Source organism: Myxine glutinosa, chromosome 13, assembly GCF_964187855.1.
Source record: "Myxine glutinosa chromosome 13, kmMyxGlut1.1, whole genome shotgun sequence".
NCBI classification, from domain to species: domain Eukaryota; kingdom Metazoa; phylum Chordata; class Myxini; order Myxiniformes; family Myxinidae; genus Myxine; species Myxine glutinosa.
The window spans coordinates 43,348,649-43,374,061 of NC_136273.1; the positions used below are offsets into that span (position 1 = coordinate 43,348,649).

At 44.1% G+C, this 25,413-nt stretch overlaps 1 protein-coding gene across 1 annotated transcript in view; it reads right to left on the minus strand.

Annotated features, from left to right (window-relative positions):
* The window catches only part of COL5A1 (collagen type V alpha 1 chain), a 505,662-nt gene that overhangs the window by 377,803 nt on the left and 102,446 nt on the right, over positions 1-25,413 (minus strand). Inside the window, exon 4 of the mRNA XM_068102230.2 lies at positions 24,573-24,735. Coding sequence (XP_067958331.1) covers positions 24,573-24,735 — 163 coding nt within the window. The remainder of the gene's footprint in view (positions 1-24,572; positions 24,736-25,413) is intronic.

The window sequence follows — 25,413 nt, forward strand, 5'->3', positions numbered from 1 at the left end:
TCGCTTACTCTTCACGAAGGACACCGTGGGATCTTTAATGTCCACCAACTAATGCCGGCAGACAGGGCACCCAGGCTACACAGCTTAGAGTGTGTACCTCTTGGACATCCCGCAGGCCTGATAAAGAGTTGGTGAGGGACACTGAACAAATTACAAATTCCTTCCTATCACCCTCAGTTGAATCGCTGGCCTAGCCAACCGCTTCGTGAAAGACTTCAGCCAAAATTATGCCTGGCCGACTCCACAAAGAAGGTGGAAAAATTGGGGGAGTTAATTCAGCATTAGAGAGGATTCCGGGGCTGATCGCTGTGGGACACCGGCTGGGATAAGAGCACGGGTTTCAAAATGAAGGCCAATGGTGGATCCGGTGTGTTTGTTTCACAGTTCGGCACAAAGTAAAGACCAAACAAGAGAACATCCAGAATTAGGTGACAGTCATGCAAGATTCTCAAGAGTCATTCATTCCTTCTGGCTTTATAATCACTCCACAATGACAAAATAGCTTTGGGATTATAAGGATAGATGTCCAAAGAAGAACTTACAATTACCGAAGGAAAGTTTTGAACCTCAGCTTGAGCTTTCTACCCCACAATTTCTTTTGCCATATTTCTGTTTCTACATTATATCCTTCCATGTTTATGTGAAACCGACTCATTCTTCCTTGAACTCGTTCCTGCACACAAATGATCTCCTCATTCCATATGAAGAACAACACTTTCACCGATTTGACCTGTTTGGCATTCCCATCTCATTCCTTGCTTCACGATTCTGGGATCCCAGGTTCGAATCGTCACACAGTACTATGCTGGCTTGTTCATCGCCTCAAATGGCCTATTATTCACGTCAAAGTAAACGAGTGTATTCTTTTAATGCATGAAATTATCTCGGACGTTGTGTTTAGTTAGGTGCCTTATTACCCCATACAATCAAACCTAAAGAAAGCTGATACAAACCAGCTCTTCCTGAACAACCTATGAGACTGCGGTGAAGCAATCGCACATCTGACTCGCACTTTCCTCCCTCTCAGCCCTGTATAAGCACATGGAAACAGTTCATGAACATGATTGCAATGCACGAGGCGAGCCAAGGAACTCGTGCTTCACGAAGCAACAGCCATTTCCATCATTCTTCGCACGTACTGTGTTTCCCACGTCTTTTCTCACAATGCCTCTGTGCAGTCGGGATTAGTTTCATTTTATTCCGGTTTGATTGTCGTCATTTTCTGGACTGCTGCACATGTTACCGAATACTGCGTGTTACGAGTGACTCCGACGACAACAGCAGAAAGTAATGAATCATTGTGAGTGGTGAGTTGGGTGAGTTTGAGGAACAGTGGTGAGTTTGAGGTGAAGGTGGGAGTGCATCAGGGGTCGGTACGAAGTCCACTACTATTTGTAGCTGTGATGGAGGTGCTGGCTCGGAATGTAAAGGAGGGTTTACCGTGGGAGTTGTTGTATGCAGATGATCTGGTGTTGATTGCAGAAAGTATGGATGGACTGAAGGAAAAGATGAACAAGTGGAAGGAATGTATGGAGACAAAAGGTCTGAAGGTGAATATCGGAAAAACGAAGGTGATGGCAAGTGGGAAAGCATGTGGTGAGGTGGAAAGAACTGGAAAGTGGCCGTGTGCTGTGTGCAGGAAGGGTGTCGGAGTGAACTCCATTCAATGTACAATGTGTGCTGAGTGGGTTCATCAAAAATGTAGTGGTTTGAGAAGGTCATTAACCAGTGTGGCATCTACATTCAAGTGTAAGGTGTGCACATAGGGAGCTGCAGATGGAGGAAATGTTGAGTTGGATCTTGGAGACGGCATGAAGCTGGAAGGTGTGAAAACATTTTGCTACCTCGGAGACATGCTGAATGGAGAAGGTGGATCAGACTCGGCAACGGTTGCTAGAGTGAGATGTGCATGGAAGAAATTTCGGGAAATGAGTGGCATGCTGACGAGGAGGGGAGTGTCGTTGAAGCTGAAGGGAAAGGTGTATGCTGCATGTGTGAGAAGTGTTATTATTTATGGGAGCGAGACATGGGTAATGAACGTAGAGCAGCAACGAAGGCTGGAAAGGGTGGAAATGCGAATGGTTCGGTGGATGTGCGGAGTATCGTTGAGAGAGAGGAAGACAAATGATGAATTGTGAAAGATGATGGGAATAGAGCCTGTGATTGATGCTGTGAACAGAAACAGTTTGAGATGGTTTGGTTATGTGTTGAGGAAGGATGAAAGTGACTGGTTGAGAAGAGTGATGGAAATGAATGTAGAAGGAAGTAGAGGACGGGGAAGACCGAGAAAGACTTGGCTAAAGATGGTCGAAGAAGAAATGCGGGCAAGGGGGTGAACAAGGGGAGATGCAGAAAATAGGGCAAAATGGAGAAGATCGTCATGGGGACCGCAAGGCTAACCCCCACTCTTGCAGGTGAAATGGCTTTAAAATGCCTGTTGTTGTTGTTGTTGTTGTTGTATACAGAACAACATAATACAGCATACTTGCTGTTTCCTGAAACTTTATTTTTGCACTCAGATGTAACACTTAGTGTACCCAGTATTGTAGCCAGGCACATATATATATATATATATATATATCTATATATATATATATCTATATATATATATATATATATATATATATATATATATATATATATATATATATATATATATCTATATATATATATATATATATACAGACTCTCCTCGAGTTACGACGTAGGCGACTTACGACGACTCGCACTTATGACCGTCGCAAAAAATCTCAGTTGCTCCATGTGCCTCGCACTGACAACATCCCTTATAGTCCAGTTGCCAGGACATGAAACCCAGAAATTGTCAGTACTATGAGGTTTTTTTGGTGGATTAGTAATGGTTAAGAGGTATATATGACAGAACCACCTCTTGCCGCAGAACCACCTCGAGTTGACCATTGACCTTTTTTCACCTCTAAAATAGTTGGTTTCCAATTCATTGATCCAATATGCAAATCCTGTTCAACTTTCAAATCAATCAAATGAAAAATTACGATTTTAGAATTTTGACCTCGAGATGTCCTTTGACCTCAAAATCAATAAGCTTCTCAGTTGCGACGACCTCTACAACTTGGTAAGGTTGCATGACGAGCGGTTTAAAATTGTGACCTGTAGGCGAGTGACAAACAGACAAACAATCAGAGAGAAAAGCAAAGTCGACCGACCAATATATTTGAAAAATCTTCGATTTTGCTCGTAACAAACAGACGGATGAAACGATAATTCTCTACAAGTCTTTTATTGAACCTTCTGTCACTTATTGCAACGACATCATCCGCTCACCATCTATTTTTGCTTTTCAAGCTCGTCCAGTCAAGCTCCGTTTGTGCAATTACTTTTTTGCTGCCTGTAATTACCAATGATCTTATGAGTTAAGTTCCTCACCTTTTCCCAACCCCACAGTCCTCTAGCCTAAAAGGCGATAATAACCCATCCTCATTTCACACTGCTAGCTTTTCTTCCCCTTTTTGTTTAATATATGGCTCCCATTATTCCCCATCATTCTGGAAACATTTGACCTTTTGCCCCCACAATGATTCCCTTTGCTTCCTAAATGCAAAACCTTAATCATCGCTCTGTTTACAAATAATACTCCTTTTCCTATTCTCAGAAGAATATGGTGGTACTGAGGTTGGAGCATCTGCTCTGAGTTTGAGGTCAGCAGCTCCATTCTGACCGTGCAGACCAAGACATCCCAAAGAAGTTACAAAACAAAATACTATGTGCTGGTGGTTCCTTGCTTGATGGTCAGCATTTACAGGATAGAGTATGGACAAACTCCTTCGGTTATCATCCATGGGGAGAATTCATTAATTTCTCTTAAATTGCCATGCTCAGTGTGGAGAGAAAAGCGGCCTCATAAAGATGGCCTTGCCAATACCGAGAATGCCCTGGAAGTTATGCCACTTTCCCCAAGGTCAGTGGCCTTGCATTCAAGTCTAGTGTTGTCTTGTGTACTTGTCTGCAGAGTTGTTAACGCGAGTCAGTGAATTGGACTCCAGTCCAACTCGTCACTTTTCTTTCTTTTTTACTTGAGACTTGACTTGACTTGTAAGCATTTGACTTGCAAACATGAAAAGGTCGTTCAAGTTTTAAGACGAATAACCTGAAGCTCAAATTAAGCTGACTGACAAAACACATACTTGTCCAAATCATTTTGTGCAAAACAGCAAGAAAGCAAGCTCTTCAAGCATCGGTAAATCCATCATGAAGCGAGAAATCAGCAAAGTCAAATTACTAGAACAGCACTCAGTGGAGCGCATACCTCCGCCAGGCTGAACCGTTTATGTTTTGTATCCCACTTATAGGCCGGATCTGGATTCGGACCTGAACCAAAATCGAATCGGCTTGTTCTTGTCACCTAACCAACTCGTCCACCAAGTTTAGTCATAACTCGTCCATAACGTTTTTAAATATCATGTTATATAATCGCTTTTCGCCCGATCTCTCAATGGTGAAGAATCACTTAACGATTAAATAATTATCGTATCTGAATCGATATTCAGATCATCACCAAAATTGAATCAATTGTTCCTTGTCACACACACAACCGGTCCACCAAGTTTCGTCCAAATCCGTCCACAACTTTTTGGGATATCCTGCTATATGTCAATTTTGGCCCTATCTCCCAATGGTGAAGAATCACTTTAAAAATTATACTAGCCGGAACTGGAACTTCACCAAAATCTAATCATTACGTCCTTGTCACATACGCTACCTCTCTGCCAAATTTCGTTTGAATCCGTCCACAACTTCTTGAGATATCTTGGTCACAGACAAACAAACAAACAGACAAATGAAAAATCATCCAGAGACCGAGGCCTTACCGGAATGTACTTTTTTATCAGCCATTTTGGACAAATATGGCGGCCGAACCACGTGACCGATGACATCATTATTTGTTTTCTAAACTAATTTATTCCTAGATTATGCTCAAGAAATTTCATCTTGATCGGATGATGTTTTGTACATGTCGAATTATGACATCATAATGGAGGCACGTATGACCACCATTAACATATTTTATTCCCCATGGAGAGTTCTTTACAATGAGCCATGTCTCATTTCTTTCTATTCAGAACTTCTGGAGATAAAGAGGTGCAAAGTTTTTTGGTTTTTCCAAGATGGCGGCCGAACCACGTGACCGATGACGTCTCATCATATTTTTTTCTCCACCAGTTTATGCTGACATGGCGCTCAAGAAATTGCATCTTGATTGGATGAAGTTTTGTACTTGTCAAATTATCGAATTATGACGTCATAATGGAGGCCTTGGGCCGAGAGAGTTAAAAATTGGGCACAGTCTATTCCAGGGCAAGACAAATATGTGTGTAAAGTTTGGCAATTGTATGTGCAATGGTGTAGATGTAGTACTGCGCACAGACAGACAGACAGTTGAAAAATCGGTCAGAGAACGAGGACTTGCCGGGATATACTTTTTTTTATCGGTCATTTTGGACAAATATGGTGGCCGAACCACGTGACCGATGACGTCATCATTATTTGCTTACTATCATCTATTTTGTCATCATTATCTAAACTAATTTATTCCTAGATTATGCTCAAGAAATTTCATCTTGATCGGATGAAGTTTTGTACTTGTCGAATTATGACGTCATAATGGACGCACCTATGACATCATCATTAACATATTTTATTCCCCATGGGGCGTTGTTTACAATGAGCCATGTCTCAATTTTTTCTATTCAGCACTTTCGGAGATATAGAGGTGCAAAGTTTTTCCGTTTTTCCAAGATGGGGGCCGAACCACGTCACCGATGACGTCATCATTATTATTTTTTTCTCCACCAGTTTATGCTGTCATGTCGCTCAAGAAATTGCATCTTGATCGGATGATGTTTTGTACTTGTCGAATTATCAAATTATGACGTCATAATGGAGGCCTTGGTCCGAGAGAGTTAAAAATTGGGCACAGTCTATTCCAGGGCAAGTCAAATATGTGTGTAAAGTTTGGCGATTCTATGTGCAACGGTGTAGACATAGTGCTGCGCACAGGCAGACAGACAGACAGACAGACAAACAGATGAAAAATCGGTCAGAGACCGAGGACTTGCCGGAATGTACTTTTTATCAGCCATTTTGGAGAAATATGGCGGCCGAACCACGTGACCAATTACGTCATCATTATTTGTTTTGGAAACGAATTTATTCCTTGATGATGCTCAAGAAATTTCATCTTGATCGGATGAAGTTTTGTACTTGTCGAATTATGACGTCATAATGGAGGCACCTATGACATCATCATTAACATATTTTATTCCCCATGGAGAGTTCTTTTCAATGAGCCATGTCTCAATTTTTTCTATTCAGCACTTTCGGAGATATGGAGGTGCAAATTTTTCCCGTTTTTCCAAGATGGCGGCCAAACCACGTGACCGATGACGTCATAATTTTTTTTTTCTCCACCGGTTTATGCCGACATGGCGCTCAAGAAATTGCATCTTGATCGGATGAAGTTTGTACTTGTCGAATCATGACGTTTTAATGGAGGCACCAATGACATCATCATTAACATATTTTATTCCCCATGGAGAGTTCTTTACAATGAGTCATGTCTCAATTTTTTCTATTCAGCACTTTCGGAGATATAGAGGTGCAATGTTTTTCGGTTTTTCCAAGATGGCGGCCGAACCACGTGACCAATGACGTCATCGTTATTGTTTTTTTTCTCCACCAGTTTATGCCGTCATGTCGCTCAAGAAATTGCATCTTGATTGGATGAAATTTTGTACTTGTCGAATTATCAAATTATGACGTCATAATGGAGGCCTTGGGCCGAGTGAGTTAAAAATTGGGCACAGTCTATTCCAGGGCAAGATAAATATGTGTGTAAAGTTTCGCGATTCTACGTGCAACGGTGTGGACGTAGTGCTGCGCACAGACAAACAGTCAAACAGACAGGCAAACCAACCGATCAACATACTTGCCGGAATCTTTTCCAGCAAGTCACAAACCAACCAACATACTTGCCGGAATCTTTTCCAGCAAGTAACAAACGAACAGACAGGGGTGAAAACATAACCTCCATCCACCTTGGTGGTGGAGGTAAAAATGTGACTTTTGTTTTATTACATACATTGTTACATCTTATTTGCGCATGCGCCTAGCAAGGGCCCACGGCCAATTCCTGTTCATTCTGCTGTGATTTAAACTCAATCTCTCTATATTTTCATTTGAAACAGCATCATTCCAATCACAATTATTATTACTATAGCATTAATGTAACAAAATACGTATGAAGTTAAAACACCCATTGTGTTAACGAATATGGACTCTGATCTCACAATCTAACTGATAACCAATACAGACCAATCTGCCAATGAGATTGGATGGATATGAAACACTTTGTACAAATAGAAATAGAAAGTCAAAATCATAATTGTATTGAGATATTGTCAAACCAGTGAATGTTCCTCATCATGTTTACTTCTGGATTGGGAGCAGCTTTGAGCTTTGTATCGATCGAAAGTCAAAACCATAATTGTATTGAGGAATTGGGTCCCCGAGGACCCAAAAGACCATCGAAGATCCAAAAGACTCAGAATACCCCGAGGACAAAAAAGACCCTTGAGTACGGCAGGCAGGTACGCTACAAGGCAGTGAAGACCATTGAAAATTTGGTCCAATGGATCCACTAGTGATATCAAAATGATGGCATTCCATAAAAAATGTCAGGGCAAGCCATAAAATTCATGGCGTTCAATTAGAAAATATGAATTGTGACTTGACTTGTGGGAAAATGACTTGCGACTTGACCCAAGTTGAAGGAAAATGACTTGTGACTTGACTTGACAAAGAATAAATGACTCGTGACTTAACTCAAGTTGAGAAAAATGACTTGCAGACATTTCTGCTTGTGTGCCTGATTTGTGTTGCAGCTCGTCCATGAAACTTAGATCCTTCATAAAACCAGAGCAATGCGACTGTGTCGCCAATATGCCTCCGCGTTGTCCCTACATGTGACAATGGGTAGATGCCCTCGTAAGGTTTGTGTCCTAAAAATAAACAAGTTTTATTTAAATCCCTTCAGCTGTTTCAAGTATCCAATTTTTACCAGACAAGACAGGTTTCACATCGATCGGTGAAGCGGTTTCAGAGAAGGGATTTTTTTTTTAATATCGGCTTTCAAGCTAATATGGCTGCTAAACCACGTGACATATGACATGAAAATGTACACTCCGCATATCTATGGGTAGGGAATCACGTTTGTGAAGTTTTGTGTTGATCGGATAAGGTTGGTGTTTCTATCCAAGATGGCTGCCAGATCATGTGACCTACGACGTCATCATTTTCAAACTATATGCAACAATGGTGTTAGATGACATTTGTAAAATTTCGCATCGATAGGGTAAGCGGTTTCAGATATATAATTATTCAATATTTTCCTTCAATCCAATAATAAATTTTTCCATTCAGCAGTTGCCGATAAGTATATTTTTTATTATTTCAGTTTAATCAAGGTGGCTGCCGTACCACGTGACCTATGACATTACAATTATCACAAAAAAACATTCTGCATGGGTGTCACTCCTACCCTGAAAGTTTCGTCTCAATCGGATATGTGGTTTAACCCGTACAGACAGACGTATGTATGTACGGACAGACGGACGGACGGACGGACAACCCAAAAACAATGCCTCCGGCCACCTTCGGGGCCAGAGGCATAAAATCTCTTCACTTGCACTCGAATACCATAACCTGTACAAGTACATGTTTCAAATCTTCAGAGTAAACTTTTCCGACATCATTTGCCCCTACGTGTGTGCCACAACAAACATCTTCCATATCATCTTCCTGCATCTTCCTGCCATGACCAGGTACTGTATGTCATTTAACATTCCTTCAATGTCCCTTTCTCCTCTTCTCCTTCAAAACAACAAATACCTCTATATCTATTATTATCCTTTCGACAGAAATTAAGAATCTACATAGTCAATAATTTCATCATCTCCCAAAAACATCGCCCCGCCCTCAACATTGCCTCCCCTTGCTACGACCACAACACCACCTGCCCTCACTATGCCCAGACCATTGCCTGCCCTCACTATGCCGATACCACCACCACCTGCCCTCCCTATGCCCACACCACCGCCTGTCCTTGAAGCATCTACACAACTGCCTGCCCTCACTAAACCTGCACCACCGCTTGCCCTTGCTACACCCTCATCAATACCTACCCTCGCTACCACCTGCCCTCGCTACACCTGCACCACCGCTTGCCCTCGCTACGCCTCCAGCATCGCCTACCCTCATTACCGCCTGCCCACGCTACGTCCACACAACTGCCTGCCCTCGCAACACCCACACCACCCCCTGCCCTTGCTATGCACAGACCACCGTTTACACTCGTTATGCCCACACCACCGCCTCTTGCACCACTGCCTGCCCTCACTAGGCTAGCACCATTGCCTGCCCTCAATATCCTGTACCACCACCTGCCCTCCTTATGCCCGCAACATCACATGCCCTTGCTATGCCTGCGCCACCGCCTGCCCTTGCAATGCCCACACCACCCAATGAACTTGATATGTCTGCATCACTGCCTACCCTAGCTAGGTCCATACCACCGCCTGACCTGACTACATCCACATCACTGCCTGCCATCGCTATGCCTGCAACACTGCCTGTTGTCGCTACACCAACGCCACCGGCTGCCCTTGCTATGCTGATTCCACCGCCTGCCCTCATTATGGTCATAACACTGCCTGCACTTGCTACATCCACACCACCGATGCACACACTACATCGTAACCACTTTCTGCATTCTCTATGCCTGCATCATTGCCTGTCCTTGCCACACCCAAACCACCGCCAACCCGCACCAAGAATAAAAATATTAAAACATACCACTCGACGAACCATTAAAATGAAGAGAGAATGTAAGCTACTAAATAAAATAAAATAAAAATACTCACTAATCTCTACCGACACTACTGCAGACTTCAGCAATAACGAATACACTACCTCAATACCTCATGTACACAAAATCACGATACCAAATAGTGAATAATAACAACATCGATCCTGTCCACCAACCGAACACACCATCAGAAACCGGAAGTAACCATCCATCACCAGAAGCGACCATCAACACCGGAAACCGGAATTCACCAAAGCGGTCAACCAGCAATTTAAATCACAATTTTTTCCCAAGCACTTATAACAACACTAGCAGAAGTACCCGGCATTGCCGGGCGGGGGAGGGGAGGGGAGGGGGAAGAGGAGGGGAGGGGAACGGGGGGGAGGGGAGGAGAGGGGGGGAGGGGAGAAGAGGGGGGGGAAGTACCCGGCATTCCGTGTATAAACGTGAGGGAGAAGAGGGGGGAGGGGGAGGGGGGGAGGGGGAGGGATGGGAGAGGAGAGGGGTGGGAGGGGGGAGGGGGAGGGGAGGGGGGGGGAGGGGAGGGGAGGGGGAGGAGGAGAGATAGGGGGAGGGGAAGGGGGGAAGGGGAAGGGGTAGGGGGGAGGGGAAGGGGTAGGGGGGAGGGGAAGGGGTAGGGGGGAGGGGAAGGGGGAGGGGGAAAAGCGAGGGGAGGGGGAAAAGGGAGGGGGAGGGGAGAAGGGGAGCGGGTAAGGGGAGGGGAGGGGGGAGGGGGGAGGGGGGAGGGGGAGGGAAGGGGAGGGCCAGTCAACAATGACGTTGCAGTTCTCATGGTCGGAGAGCAGCACAACAATCGCGACATCCTCCTGAATCTTCGCAACAGCACGAAGCGGATTTTGGAGACTCACCGATCCTGTGACGCCCTCCAGTACCGGCGTTGCCGGGTGAGGGAAGGGAGACCCGTACATTCCCAACCCGTACATTCGCCCTCTCGACTCAAGCTCACTCGGACAAAAGCCTCGCACAAATTACACCGTGAAGGCCCAATGGCCATGTCTATGCCACAAATCAAGTACGTGAGCGAGTCGGGCGCACTGAATTGAAAATATATAGAACGCTCATACTCCGTGAAAAGTAAAGCCAACTGGCGGCGGGGGTGGAACATCACGTGATCGCTCTGAGCGAATCAGCGCGCTGCTCTGCCACCGGTCAGACTCCGTGTATAATATTCCTCGCTGAAAAAAAATCTATGTGAAACATGCTACTATCTATGCTAAATCATGCTAAATCATGCTAAATGCTAATCATGCTAAAATCTATGCTACTTGCTGTGAGTTTATGGCGGCAAGGAACATCACACGATCGCGTCATGAACATCATTCGTGATCACGTCATCACGTGATCGTGATCGTCATCAATGAGTGCGAATGAGCGAATCAGCGCGCTGGAAATTTTCCTTCCTTACTCATGGCGTAAATAAATATACTGCCGTAAATATGGTACATTATTAAAAAATAAATGTACTACAATATTTTTGAAAAATTTCATTGGTTGCTAGGAGACGGCAGCATGTAAAAACCGTTTGAATATTTGAAATACAGTTTGATCCAGAGGTAAGTGGTATGGTCTTGCTGGTTGGTGGACATGATATGTGTAAGGGAAATTATTTTGGTGTCCTGTATCTGGTCGTGCTAGTTGGTGAACACAGTAAATTTAAGGGAAATGATTTTCTGTCATTCTTCTGAGTGGTTGCTTCTCCTTCCCCGTATTTTTGTTCATTTTATTGTTTTTTTCCACTCTCTTGAGTTGTGGGCCTTCCTTGAGTGGTATTACATTTATCATCATCATCATTGGAATGTCTGTTGTGAAGATACGGACATCAAGTCCGTATCTTGACGCAGAGAGCATCTAGCACCATCTTTTTATACCAGGCAACGGCAACGCACTAACGCAGACCTCGCTCGGCCCCGCCCACAGCGACCTCTCTCGGCCCCGCCCATAGCTGCCTCGCTCGGCCCCGCCCACAGCTGCCTCGCTCGGCCCCGCCCACAGCGATCTCGCTCGGTCCCGCCCACAGCGACCTCGCTCGGTCTCGCCCACAGCGACCTTGCTCGGTCCCTCCCACAGCTGCCTCGCTCGGCCCCGCCCACAGCGACCTCTCTCGGCCCCGCCCACAGCGATCTCGCTCGGTCCCGCCCACAACGACCTCGCTCGGCCCCGCCCACAGTGACCTCTCTCGGCCCCGCCCATAGCTGCCTCGCTCGGCCCCGCCCACAGCGATCTCGCTCGGTCCCGCCCACAGCGACCTCGCTCGGTCCCGCCCACAGCGACCTTGCTAGGTCCCTCCCACAGCGGCATCACTCCGCCCTACACGGCACTATCTATATATTATTCGTACAATGCCGGGTACTTCTGCTCGCTGAAAAAAAATCTATGTGAAACATGCTACTATCTATGCTAAATCATGCTAAATGCTAATCATGCAGAAGTACCCAGCAAAAACGCAATTGCTTTTCGCTCTGAAATACGTGCGAACGCGTAACTGAGTTAATGGCGGCAACGAACATCACGTGATCGCTCTGAGCGAATCAGCGCGCTGCTCTGCTACCGGTCAGATTCCGGTCATAATATTTCGCGCTGAGGTAAAAATATGGTAAAAAAATATTATGAAATCAATTTTTAGGTCAGCCATGTTCTTCCCAGGCTCAATGGCCATGTCTGTGCCAAATATCAAGTACGTGAGCCTCTCCGTTTAGGAGTCTACCGGTAACATTACACACACACACACACACACAAACTGTGTTTTATATATATAGATTACTTTGCTTCAGTTATCCATTATTGGTCATTGTTGTTGAAGCCCTGGAGGGAAAGATGGGACTGAGCAAACTGGGGAAGTTGGTTCCACAGATGAGAGAAAAGAGGAATAAATGAGTGGAGATGATCAGTGAGCCTCGATTTTGAGAGATTAACAAGAATATGGTTACTGGCACATCGTGTGCACCCTGCAGAAACCTGGAAGGGACAGAGCCAACAGAGGGCAGAGGGTGCAAGACCAAATATGAGGCGGTAGAATACAGAGGGCACAAACCTGCCTGCAATGGGGAAAAACAGGCCTAGACATTCAGTTTCGTAGTGGGAGATCCCAATGATTTTTAGGTTTTAGGTATCAAGAAGGCAAGGTGTGAGATAGCAGTGCCAGCCCAAAGAGGAAAGCAGTACTCCATCAAGCTGTAAATGAGGGCCTTTTAGGTTATCAAACGTTCAAACCTGCAAAGGAAAGACCTTGCATGATGAAGGATGCCCAGTCAGCAGCTGGCCTTGGAGGCCATCTTGGAAATATGGTCTGCCTAAGAAAGATCATCACTGATAATGAGGCCCAAAGGATTGAGTGACTCAACCTCTTCAAGTGATTTATTTAGGAAATAGATAGGAGGGTTTGCCAGACGTTCTCTCGGAGAGACAGCATGAGTGTATGGGATTTGTTGGGGTTGAAAGACAGACATTCCAAGTGCTGGACCAGCTCCTGATTATATCAAGGACTACAGAGAGGGAAGAGACTGCTGCCTGCCTGTGTGAAGGATGAGAAATGATATGGCAGAGGGTGGAATCATCATCAAAGAGATAGACCGGATGTTCCAGGTAATCAGAAAGATATTTGATGAAGATGTGATGAACAAGTCTGGGTCACGACAATGCCGTGGGGTATCTAAACTTGACAGAGAGTGGAGATGAGATGATCTCGTTGAGAGCTATACACTAAATACAGGAGTGGAGGAAGTTTTGATGCCATAGGCAGAGTTTGCAGATCAAGACAGGGTGCCTGACTGCATCAAATGCTCGAGATAGGTACAGAGAGACAGCTCTGAACTCTTGCCTGACATTGAGATTGACATTGCCTCCATCCATTGTTGGGAGAGTTGAAGCAGCATGGCCAAAATAGTTTTTTTTAGGTTAATCTCAGGTTCGCTGTGGAGCTCTCACTTAAAGCACATGGAGGACCCAGAAATTATTGTAGTCCAGCATAAAATACAAGGGCAGTATTGGACAATGGACAAACACATACATGGCATATGGTGTTTAAAACCTGCTTTCCCACATCATGAGTTTGGGTTGAGTTGCGACAAGAACAGGCCACAACGGCCAACCCTTTGGCATGTCTCGTCTGTGTTCGATTCCTCACCTAATTATAAACTATTGAGTTGGTGCTTCGCAGGCAGAGCATCTATCTATAATTCCAGTAATCTCTGTGTGCATGTGTGTGTGTCTGTGTGTCTGTGTGTTTGTTTGTCTGTGACCGCTGTTTCTCGACAACCACGGGTCCGATATACTTGAAACTTGCCAGGTATATTGCTGGGGACCCGAGGATGTGCCTTTTCAAGGTTTCATATTAATCGGAGAAGTAGTTACCGAGCTATGTCCAAAAAACGATTCAACCAATCAGAGAGCAGCGAGCTATCACGTGTGCCGAACGTGGCGAACAGACTCTGCCTCGGACGGCACATTTGAGAGCGTATTCATTTATTTCACGTTGGCAAACTATGTTGGCGCTATGTTGGCGTTAAACTATGTTTTAAAACTAATTAAAACTAATTTGCGATTCATCGTAACTGCGATATGCGACCTTCCGGACAGTCAAATGAGGACGTCACTTCCGGACTTACGGATAGTCATAGTGACGACGTACTGATGCTGAACGTGGCGAGCAGACGCTGTAAGGTACGATCGATTGTAGTACACGTTTATAATAACTCTGCCGATACAGGCCCGATTAACTGCAGCGCCATCCGAGCTGCGGCGTCGGGACGATACATTAATTGTACGGTCACATCACGCACTTACGGGCACGCCCATGGGCCCATGGGCACGCCCATGGAAGACATTTTTTTTTTTTTTTTTGGCAAGGAACGGGCACCCACGTACGGGCACGTCCTAGTTACATCAATTCGTGCATTGCCCCTTGGATGGACATTAAACTGGGTGTCGGATCTGCTCGTATTCGTAAATGAATGACAAAGATCCCATAGTGTCTTTCGACTAAGTAGAGAGAGTAAAGAGAGCAGAGAGAAGAGAGAAGAGAACGCATTTTCTCATCATCAGAGTAAAAAAGCAAATGAGGGAGAGAAACAGAAAAGCCTCTTTTATTCTGATTGAGGACTAACGACCGACCGTGTCTCACTAAATGTCTCGTGGCAGTTACCATACTCTCGTCACCTATTTGTTCATGAAACCCACTTTTAATATCATCATATTTTACTGCACTGCACATTATTCAGCAACTCCCATATATCAAGCACCTGATATGTTAGTAGGACTTAAATAAAGTGATGCTTCCAAAATCTCATTAGCATGATTTAACACCTGGTATATATACTCCTTTTTCTAGGAAGGCAATGACAAACCACTGAGAATAGCCCTTGCCAAGACACTGCTTCGACAGCACTAACGCTTTGCAAAGAGTATGGTCCATCAAATCAAATCAAGTACAGGTACTCCTTTTTTAACGAGAGAGTTCATAGAACACCTTATCCTACACAGTCGGGGGGAAAAAGGACATGGAAAGAGTCTTTTAAGCTCTGGATTTGTGTTTCTGAACACAATCTATGTTTGTTTTGGTTCGTGAACCTTGACCTTGCATAGCAGGAGTGATGTAACCACATTGCGCTATGCGCCGCCATATTAGTCAGAATGCAGAATCTCAAACAGTTATTCTGCCCTCAGGGCATGACGGTGTGAGTGGCGATTCTCATAGCTTTTCTCATAGTTACTCTGCCCTCAGGGCATGAATATTCTTCCAAGTCCTGCTAAATGGAAGGTTTTTTGGAAGTAACAAAGTGATTCATCAGGGCAGCGTGGTCACGGTCAGAGTGCCGATCGGTCCCCATGAACTGGCCCTTTCCCTCTTGTCTGTCTCTTGTCTCTCTCTTGTGTGTCTGTGTGTGTGTGTCTGTGTCTGTCTGTCTGTCTGTAACTCTCTATCTCTATCTATCTATATATCTCTATCTCTATCTCTATCTCTCTCTCTCTCTCTCTCTCTCTCATGGCCCTGACTTTGTGAAGGCGGGGGTACACCATCCTGGATGCGGGGGATCTCTGGGTCGCTCCTGTGAGATCGATCGGCTGTGTCCGTACCCTGGGCTTGTTTGAGAGAACTGTCAGGGGCTATACAACAACAACAACAACAACAACAACTACAACAACAACAACATGTTACATTAGTTCATCATGCTTGGTGTTTGTGTCCTACATGACGTCCTTAAAAACAGTATGTTTTCCATTTGGACTGATTTTCTATTTTGTTTGACTGCCAGACAAGCAGACAGAGCAAAACAATTATCTCACTCATCTCTGCGCATGTGCAATCAGGACGAATTGGGAGCCAAAGTACTGCTAAGCTGCAGGTTCATTTTCCGATTCATGTTCTGATTCGTGGTCAAAATGTAATGTTCAATTGAAATGAAGTTGGTCTTCGATCATAAACTGACGTTTGTGGACAGACAGCTAGACGTGAACCAATTGCTTAACCCCGCCTCTTGCTTCGCATGCGTGGGTTAAAAAACGGGAATTGAATGTTGAAAACAAGTGACAATTTCAAACACAGGTTACACCAGACAACCCCCCACCCCTTACAGCCAATTTACACAAAGGTCGAATTGCTGCCACCTGCACCCCAAATCCACAATACCACCGACAAATGTCCTTCCGATGCATATGTAATAAATAGATGTCCCCTAAGTTTGACAAAATCTTCAAGTATGCTACAAAGCCACTGCATTTCACCGATCTCAATCAACTTAAACATCTCAAAGATAAACTTGAATGATCAATTCATCCTTTTGATCCTCTGAGTTGCATTTTTATCCTGAAAGTACTCTCCAACATAAAAGTTTTAAAGTTCCCTGAAGTGTTCCACTGTACTGCACAGGTGTGTGCATGGGTGAAGCATACCACACCACTCTACTCTTCTCTAATCAACTATTTCACACAAACATAATGATGCATTAACCATTGCTTTCACAGCGCCAGGTGCACAGGGCTGCCGAGGCAAGTTTCATTGGCAAGGGAACAGAATCCGGGACGGGCCGCCATCCGAACGCAGTGTACTCGAATGAATGATGCGTTATTGTCCGATTCCACCATATCACTTTGGCATGTCATCTAAGTCTCTCACCATTTTCCCATTAAATAAGGTCACCACTTTAGCAACCATAGGACATTTGCGACCCTCGCTCTGAAAAATGGCTGTCGAGTTCTAGGTTTTCTGCAATGGCTCACAAAGAACAGAATGATTTGTAGTAAAATCTGATCACATTGTTTTTCCACCAAGTAATTCACCTTTGGTTATTATGGTTGGTCGAAGTGCAAGTAGCTCTTGCATGCCAGTGGCACATGTGCCAGACACACACATCCCCACCATGTTGGATGCGCATCAGCCACACACACAGTGTGAGGTGCAAAGAGGTGGAAAATGACAAAACTGTTGCATCTGAGTTCACCCACATTGATTTCTCTTCATTGAAGGTTCACAAACATGCACGCCATTCTCAAGTCTCTGTTGCTGATGCAACATCCTCTGTAGGTTAGGGTAGGAATTTGGAATGTGTTCACAGTGCCAGCGATAATTCATCTACGCTTCGCAAAGGACACCGTGGAATCTCTAACGCCACCAACTAATGCCGGCAGATGGGACACTCATTTGACGTCCATCTGAGGGACGACACACAATGATGAGTCACCCTGACTGTGAAACACTGAGATGCCAGTTTATAGATAGGTCGGGATTCAAACCCAGGCTTGACAGCTCAGAGGTGAGTGCGCGTACCTCTAGGGAGTCTAGGTCATCAGGCCAGCCGAGTTTGCTGCTTATACATATGGATTAGGCCAAATCTTCCTGACCTCTTGAGATATCTTCGATATTTGTGAAGTTCTTCTTTTTGTTAACATCCCCAAAAATTACAAAATTATTTGACTATCCTTCTCAGTGCGGTTCAGATAATGATTTTGTCGAAATTGCAACTGAGCTTCTAAAGAGACTAAAACCCCAAGATTGTGATTTCTTTGGCTGAAAGTGTTGCGAGTCTTGGACACATGAAGACTGTAAGACCAGGTGGCCTGTTGGCTAGGCCTCAACAACCTCAAGAGGCCAAGCTCAGGAAACTGAAACAAATCCATTTGTCTGGCAGTAAAGCAAGTTTGAACACAAAACAATGTTCAGCATCTCCACGATGGAGAATTACTTAAAGAAATGCCTCGTGCAGATGTTAAGCCAATTCACCATGTACAGGAGTGGTCAAATTAAGTCTTTGGTAATGTGCACTGCCCTGAGCTGCTTGGACATGGTTTGAATCCCTAGAGAAGTCAGATCTTGCTAAAACCTCCATGTTGGTCCATCCCAAGCAAGGGGGGAGCCCATCAGGAATGAATCGTAGATCAAACCGTCTTTCAGAGGAAACATTAATGGCTGATGTAGAAAGGCCCATAGAAGTCAGAAAAGAGTCTTCATCATGTATTTATTGGGGACCGACTCAGACGCCGGCCGCACTTAGACAGAGGTGCAAAATCATGACATATAGTCTGCATGAAATGACAGATTGCAGAGCAAATGATGAGGCGTTTCAGTAATAATTGTTAGAATCCAGTGAAGGCAGTGACAGTGTCCTTCCATGGCCCAAGTTACTGTGGGCTTCACAGGCTCCTCAAGAAGGTAAAATAGAATGTGGAATCACATGACATTGGAGGAATTAGTGAAGAAGGGTGGTTGGTGTTTAAAGGTCCTCGTGTACTAAACAAACAATTTGGAACAATTCCCTGTCTAGGAAACAAAAACAAAAAAAGGAAATGAAGCTCGACCTACTCAATAAAGAGTCTGGAATAAATAATGAATCTTCAAAATCGTCAACATTGATTAAAGGACTATGTGAGGATGCTGGTACAGGATGTGAGGATGTACAAGTGTTTTTCAAATGGAAACTTTTTGGGAAGCAAAGATCCGGGACAGCAGAGAAAGAATGTCCAAAACCTACACCAATGATCCAGCTGTTAAATAATAACCGAAAAGCTACCGTCTGTAGAAATGAATGATCGTTTTAAGGCCATTTTCCCCGCTAGATAGAGCGGGGGTTAGCCTTGCGGGCCCCATGACAATCATGGTTCCCTATTTGAGGCAATGTTTTTATGGCCGGATGCCCTTCCTGACGCCAACCCTTAGTCGGCTCTTACGATGCGCAGGGATACGGTGTACTTATTCTAAACCGAGGTACACGCTGGGAAAGAACCCACTGAAACATATTTAAAACAAAGTATACCTCATACTTTAGTCTGGTCTTGTAATGGAAATCAGTTGACGATTGTCTGCTCTGGTCTTGCTGTGAGTGGAATACAACCTTCTGGTAAGCCATCATGCACCACCAATCACAGACATTAAACATAGGGGCAACACCCCTGGCGCTCATCTGGTAGAATAAACAGTATACTGCACTGACTAAAGGTATTTTAAAGCAATTTCAATGATTGCTAGAAGACAGGGCAGTATGTAGAATCATACTAACATAATCATAAGACTTTAACAAACGAAAGAAATACCTATTTTGGGGGGCAATCCCCTCCCCCTCCCCACCAACCCCATATGCCTCATCAGACCCCAATTTTTCTAATGCCCTGAACAAACATTGGTACATCATGGGTGATGAAGGTTGTGGTGAAGTTTCATCGAAATTGCGTGTGTAGTTTCTGAGAAGAAAGCAAATACCTATTTTGGGGGGCAACTACCCCATAGATCCCCAAAGGGGCATATCCTTTTAATGTCGTGAACAAACTTCGGTACATCACGGGTGATAACGGTTGTGGTCAAGTTTCATCGAAATCGTGTGTGTAGTTTAAGAGGAAAAAGCAAATTCCTATTGTGGGGGGTCAAACCTGGATCCACTTTGACCCCGGTAAACCCCCTTAAACCGCTATTTTTTTATGCCGTTAACAATCTTTAGTCACAACACAACAAATATAATTTGTGCCAAGTTTGGTCACACCATATATGGTGTTGTATTACACCATATATGCTAAAGTATTAGATACTGAGGTCTGACTTGTGATCTTTCTTTGGATATATTTTAAATTCAGTTGCCATATTGCCAGAGGTTGTCATTATAAAATTTCAACCTTTTTGTTAAGTTCAAACAGATGTTAGAACAATGCCAACACTGACTTTGTTAACATTTTTACCACAAGCAATTGGTTCACTTTATAGACAGAAGAACAGACAGACAAATAAAGGTCAGTTGATGATTGAGGAACAACTTAATTTTACTCGACAAGTCAATAACTACATCGCACGATTCTTGTGTGGCCATTGGCAACTCGAGGGTGGGCCGTTATAATGTTTCTTTCTTCCCCTCCACTGCCAAACTCTGGAACTTTTTACCTTCTCATGTTTTTTCCAAACACATATGATCTTCCCCTTTTCAAAAAGCAGATTTTTTACTTTATCAAAAACTCTTAGACTAGTCTCTCTTTCTTCACTTTTCTATGAATAAAAAAAAAACCACCTTTAGAGGCCATTTTTCCCCGCAAGCGGGGGTTGGCCTTTTTCGGGAACCGTGGTTGTTGTTGTTTTTCGGTCCCCTTTTTGAAGCAATGTTTTACGGCCGGATGCCCTTCCTGACGCCAACCCTTTTTGCCACCTTTAACGACAAACAGGGAATTACCAGTGAACTGGTCCTCAATTAGCCGACCTCGGAAGGATGACAGGCTGAGTCAACCCCCCTGGCGTTAATTCAGCGATCGACCGGGATTCGAACCCAGGATCCTAGGATCCTAAGCTGGCACCCTAGCCGCTAGCCCAACACCAGGGTTTCTGGCAAATGAATGCAGTTCTTTTATTTAAGGCCTGGCCTCGATGAGGACTATATAGATGAGGACTTCAACATAAAAAAATTAAATTCAATGCCATATTTTGAAGAAGGATCGGAACATTTATCGGGAAAATAACCTGTAGTTCAGAAGTACTTTAGCTTCAAATTTGACCGGATCGCGCATGCGCAGAGAGGAGTGCGATTTTTTTTTTTTGTCTGTCTGCCTTAGGTTTATCAAACGAAATTGAAAATCATTCCAAACAGGAAACTTACTGTTTTTAAGAACGTCAGAAAGGACACAAACAACAGGCATGGAGAAGAAATGTAACATGTTAAATAAGTTGATGTCGCTGCATCAACGGCGGTAAACTTCTGAAATATTTGTACACGACCTCTAAAATCTTTATTTTATTTAAATACAAGTATAAATTTGAAAAATGTAGAATTCAAATCACCTTTTTGACACTTCCAAAACACTTCCGTTTAGCAGTACTTGGACAAATATTACGGCATTTTACGTCACCACAAAATGTGCCACTCTTTGACCAAGACCATGTCCTTGTTTCTCAAGACTGTGGGGTAAGGTGTTCTATGACCTCTCGAATTATTGTTAATGACATTATCTCTCTGTGCTTTGTCCCCCAAATATTCCTACAGGTCGCACAAGATCTGCCAGCAACCCTCTGATGGTTAAACTGCCTAAATCTCGGCTGTCTGCTCACCTTCACTCTTTCATTCCTCTTTTCTCCCGCCTCTGGAACAAACTCCCACACTCCCTTCAATCCCACTCCTCCCTCCAGGTCTTTAAAACAGCTGTTCACCACCATCTCTTATCTTTCCCCATCCAAAACCTTGATCTTTTCTACCCCCACTAATTCACCCCAGATCCACCTTGTTTGAAATTCCAACTTCTTTCCTGGAAGTCCCGGCAGTGTCCATATGTTTTATAACTCTCCCACCCCTCCCCCCTTCCCATGCCTCCCCCCCCCCAAAGCCCTCTCCCTTCCACAGATCTCTCGATGTCCCTGCTCTCAGATGTTGTGTTTGTGTTCCTCCCCCTCTCGCCCCATCTTGTCTACTGCTCCCCATGTTATATGTTTTATGAGTCGGTTTGTCTTTCTGTGTGGTTAATGTTAGCTCTATCACGAGCCTCGATCTTGTATACAAAAAAAAAAAAAAATTCACCGATGTTATCAATATTATTATATAAGACACCATACTTCAACTGGTGACAAATGACACAGGAGTTAGAGGAACATCTGAAGGCAATAACTCCATAGTGCAAAGTGCAAGTGCAGGAAAATAAGCTCTGCTAAGTAAAAGCTATATTGTAAGAGCGATGTTCCACCTTTCAGAGTCATAGCAGTATTTGTCAGCCAGAAGAACATCACAAGAAATCACAGTATTCAACAGAAGCTGAGAAAACAAAATGGTAGCAGTAGATGTCATGGAATTATTAATAATAATGATGATAACATATTAGCAACGGTGAAATTGGCTTATTGAAGTGTGCTAAGAAAACAGGCGAGCCCCTATTAGTGACTGCTCAAACAACTTCAGGAGAATAAGTTGTGATCCTCTGGGAAACAGTGGATCTGTGCAGTGAGTCAGAAACGCCTCCAGACTACAGTTTTCCTCATAAACAGCCGATGCTCAAAAAACTCCATTTCTAGGAGTCGTCATATGGTTGTGGTGAGAGCCGGGGCAGCGTGGGGAATAAATAATGAGCCCAGATGTGGCAGGCAGCCGGATAGAGGCATCCCAAAATATACAGGCAGCTTTTGGAGCGGGCGTTGGGTTTGCAAGGCACACGTGGTGAAATGGAAGCACATGAGGGTCGATCGGTGTTCACTTCACAAAACATACCCTCATTCTCCCTTACTCCCAGGAACATCATAACATCACCTACTGCCCCTCGTATGGAGCTATATGAATTAACCCTCGAGTGTTCAATTAGAAAGGGACAGAGAGTTTGGACTTGGGAAATCAATGTGTTGTGTGCAAAGGTATTAGAGGAAGGGAAGGGAAAAGGAGGCAGGGGGTTTGGGGGGGGGGAGGCACTTCACTACCTATGGATGTGCATCCAGGCAGTGTGAATACTTTAAAAAGTTAGACATTGAAGATAGATCTCATATCTCTTATCTGCATATTTCAGATCTGATGGTAACCATCTCATCGCATGTAATGTAAACCTCTTCAACTTCATCGATCTAAAAGTGGATTGCATCGATCAGGAGATGAACACTTACAAAAGGAGAAATGCACCATGAAAGGAGAGTTGAAAATATGTTCATTGCCTCAATGTTTATAATATTAAAACAAATCGGGTGTACCAAATGCTTCGAAGCTGACGTGGCAGACAGAATAAAAACGTATCTCAAGATGGTCATGATTAACATGGCTGGGAGGAAATTCGAAGCATATTCGTGATAACTAAAGTGGACGGTTAACGTCAAGGCTCCATAATGCCATACGGTCAGGCCTGGCCAGACATAACCCCGCTTGATTCGCGTTGCAGATCAATAACAAGTGATGCACTCTATTAGCCAGGGATGCATAAAAGAATCCCACAAAATTAAGATGAAAATCTGTTATTTGCTTCCATAAAATTTCAGGTATTCTTGTAAAGGAAGCGGCCAGAACATGCATAGGGAAAATAAACAAATCACAGGCTATGTAAGGAAGCACATTCTTGTGGCACAACACACCCGTCTGTGTTTGCAGACATTTATCTTCAGCACTCCCGCACACTTGTTACTCTAAGGTGACCCGTGGAATTCTTGGCATTGTTCACTCACTCGGCAAGGAGCCAAAGTATATACTATAAGTACTTAATACAGGACGACAACATCATAGAGCAGCGGCATGAGACCCAGGTGGGGTTCTCGTAGATTCAGACAAACACCTTACCTGAACCTTTACCACCCACCCAAGCCAACTTACCCTAACCTTCGAAACTATATTCCCTCGTGTACAATATGCGTTGCTGCTAATTATCGAGTAACAATATTCGATTAACAACAGAGACCGAGAGTTACCTGACAATTCCTACATTTACACAACTGATATCACGGGAGAGGCTCTCAGGGTTGGCGATGATGAAGATTCAGAGGAATATGGACATTGAAATTAAGAAGGTTGTGGAGACATTTGCATGAAATCAAGCAAGACTCGTCCATATATGAGCAGACTGTTTAAGAGATCTCCAGATGTTTAATTGTGAAGTTAAATTAAAGCTGCACGTTTTAACCCCCCCCCCCCCCTCCCCCCCAAAGCAGTTGGATGCAGAGGAAGGAGAGAAACCACACCACACTATTTTCCATAATCAAGTTATCTATTTGTTTTACCACAAGGTAGCGTGACATCATGCAGTTGAAAGATTTTTTACCTTGTGATGTGTTTACGGCGCTACTACCTTGCCTCATATGCAAACTGTTCCACTGGGCCCCAACCATTACTGCCGCTCTTATCATGAGCCCATTATCGACAACACCTGTTATTTTTAATCAACAGAAGATCCTCTTGCCATTAAAGAAACCTCTACTCCATCAATAAAATGTTCGTACTAGTGATCGCTCTAAAACAAAGGACATTGTGAAGAATTCTAGACAATTGGGCAACGTCCCAAAAAGGAATTTTCCTGAAATCAAACTTCACCTGTGCTTCAGGTGCGTCGACTTTTCCATGGAATGTTGCTGGTGGAAATGTACCTTATCACAATTTGCCTCATGGATGATCCTCACCCAATCCCTACCACTAAAACTTACACCATTACAATCCTCCACAATTGTCTCAACTGCAAACATCTCCGAGGGTCTTCACGAGGTCTAGTTCATAGTGCCTATGGCCCGGCCGCAGCTCACCTCAAAATGTGCTTCGTCCACGAGCCGCGTTCCGAAGATCATGATGCCATTTTTGTCAATTTGTGCATTGTTGCTGCGTTTGAGGGGACGAGTGAAGTTCTTCTGGCAGTCGAGCACTAACGTTACAGTCTTCTTGTGCACACTTATTGCAATCCGATGCCACCTGAGGCAAAGTAGGACCGCATGCTGTTTATTTTTTATACTGTAATCCCACATCAAAATTGATTTCTTGAATTTTATTATATATTTGCGGAAAACAGCTGTAAGCCACCACCCGCATATAAAAAGCATCAACCGTATTGCAAAGGACAAAAAAAAAAAAATCAATAAACTCCAAAACTTTTAAAACAAACTTCAGGAGTCCTGTCTAGCCTGCATTCAAATCCAGACCCAGCTATAAACTGCCAACCGGGTGTTCCGCAGGCAGGGTGAGCATCAATGTGTGTGCCGTCCCTCAGAGGGGTGTTGAACTGGAGGACCTATTCCCAGCAATGGGCTGTTTGATGGACATTAAAGCTCCCAATGTGCTGGCCAATAAGCGTCGGCAGTTGCCAGTCAAACCATAGGGCTTGATCAGGCATTTTCAGAAATACTATCAGACCCCGACATTCATGGGGAATACGCTCCTAGAAAATGCGGCGAATGTCGAATCCGCGAATGTGGGGGCATTGTTTGAATGGGGGGGGATGGAGGAGGAGGAAATTTTCAGTATATATAAATTTTATTTTTTTTCTACATGGTCTCAGCTCATGGAAGAGCTATGACACAGAACAAATCAGGACAACATAACAAAAGGAACAGCAGGAGAAAGAGGAAACGCCAACAGCAGGGTGGATGGAGA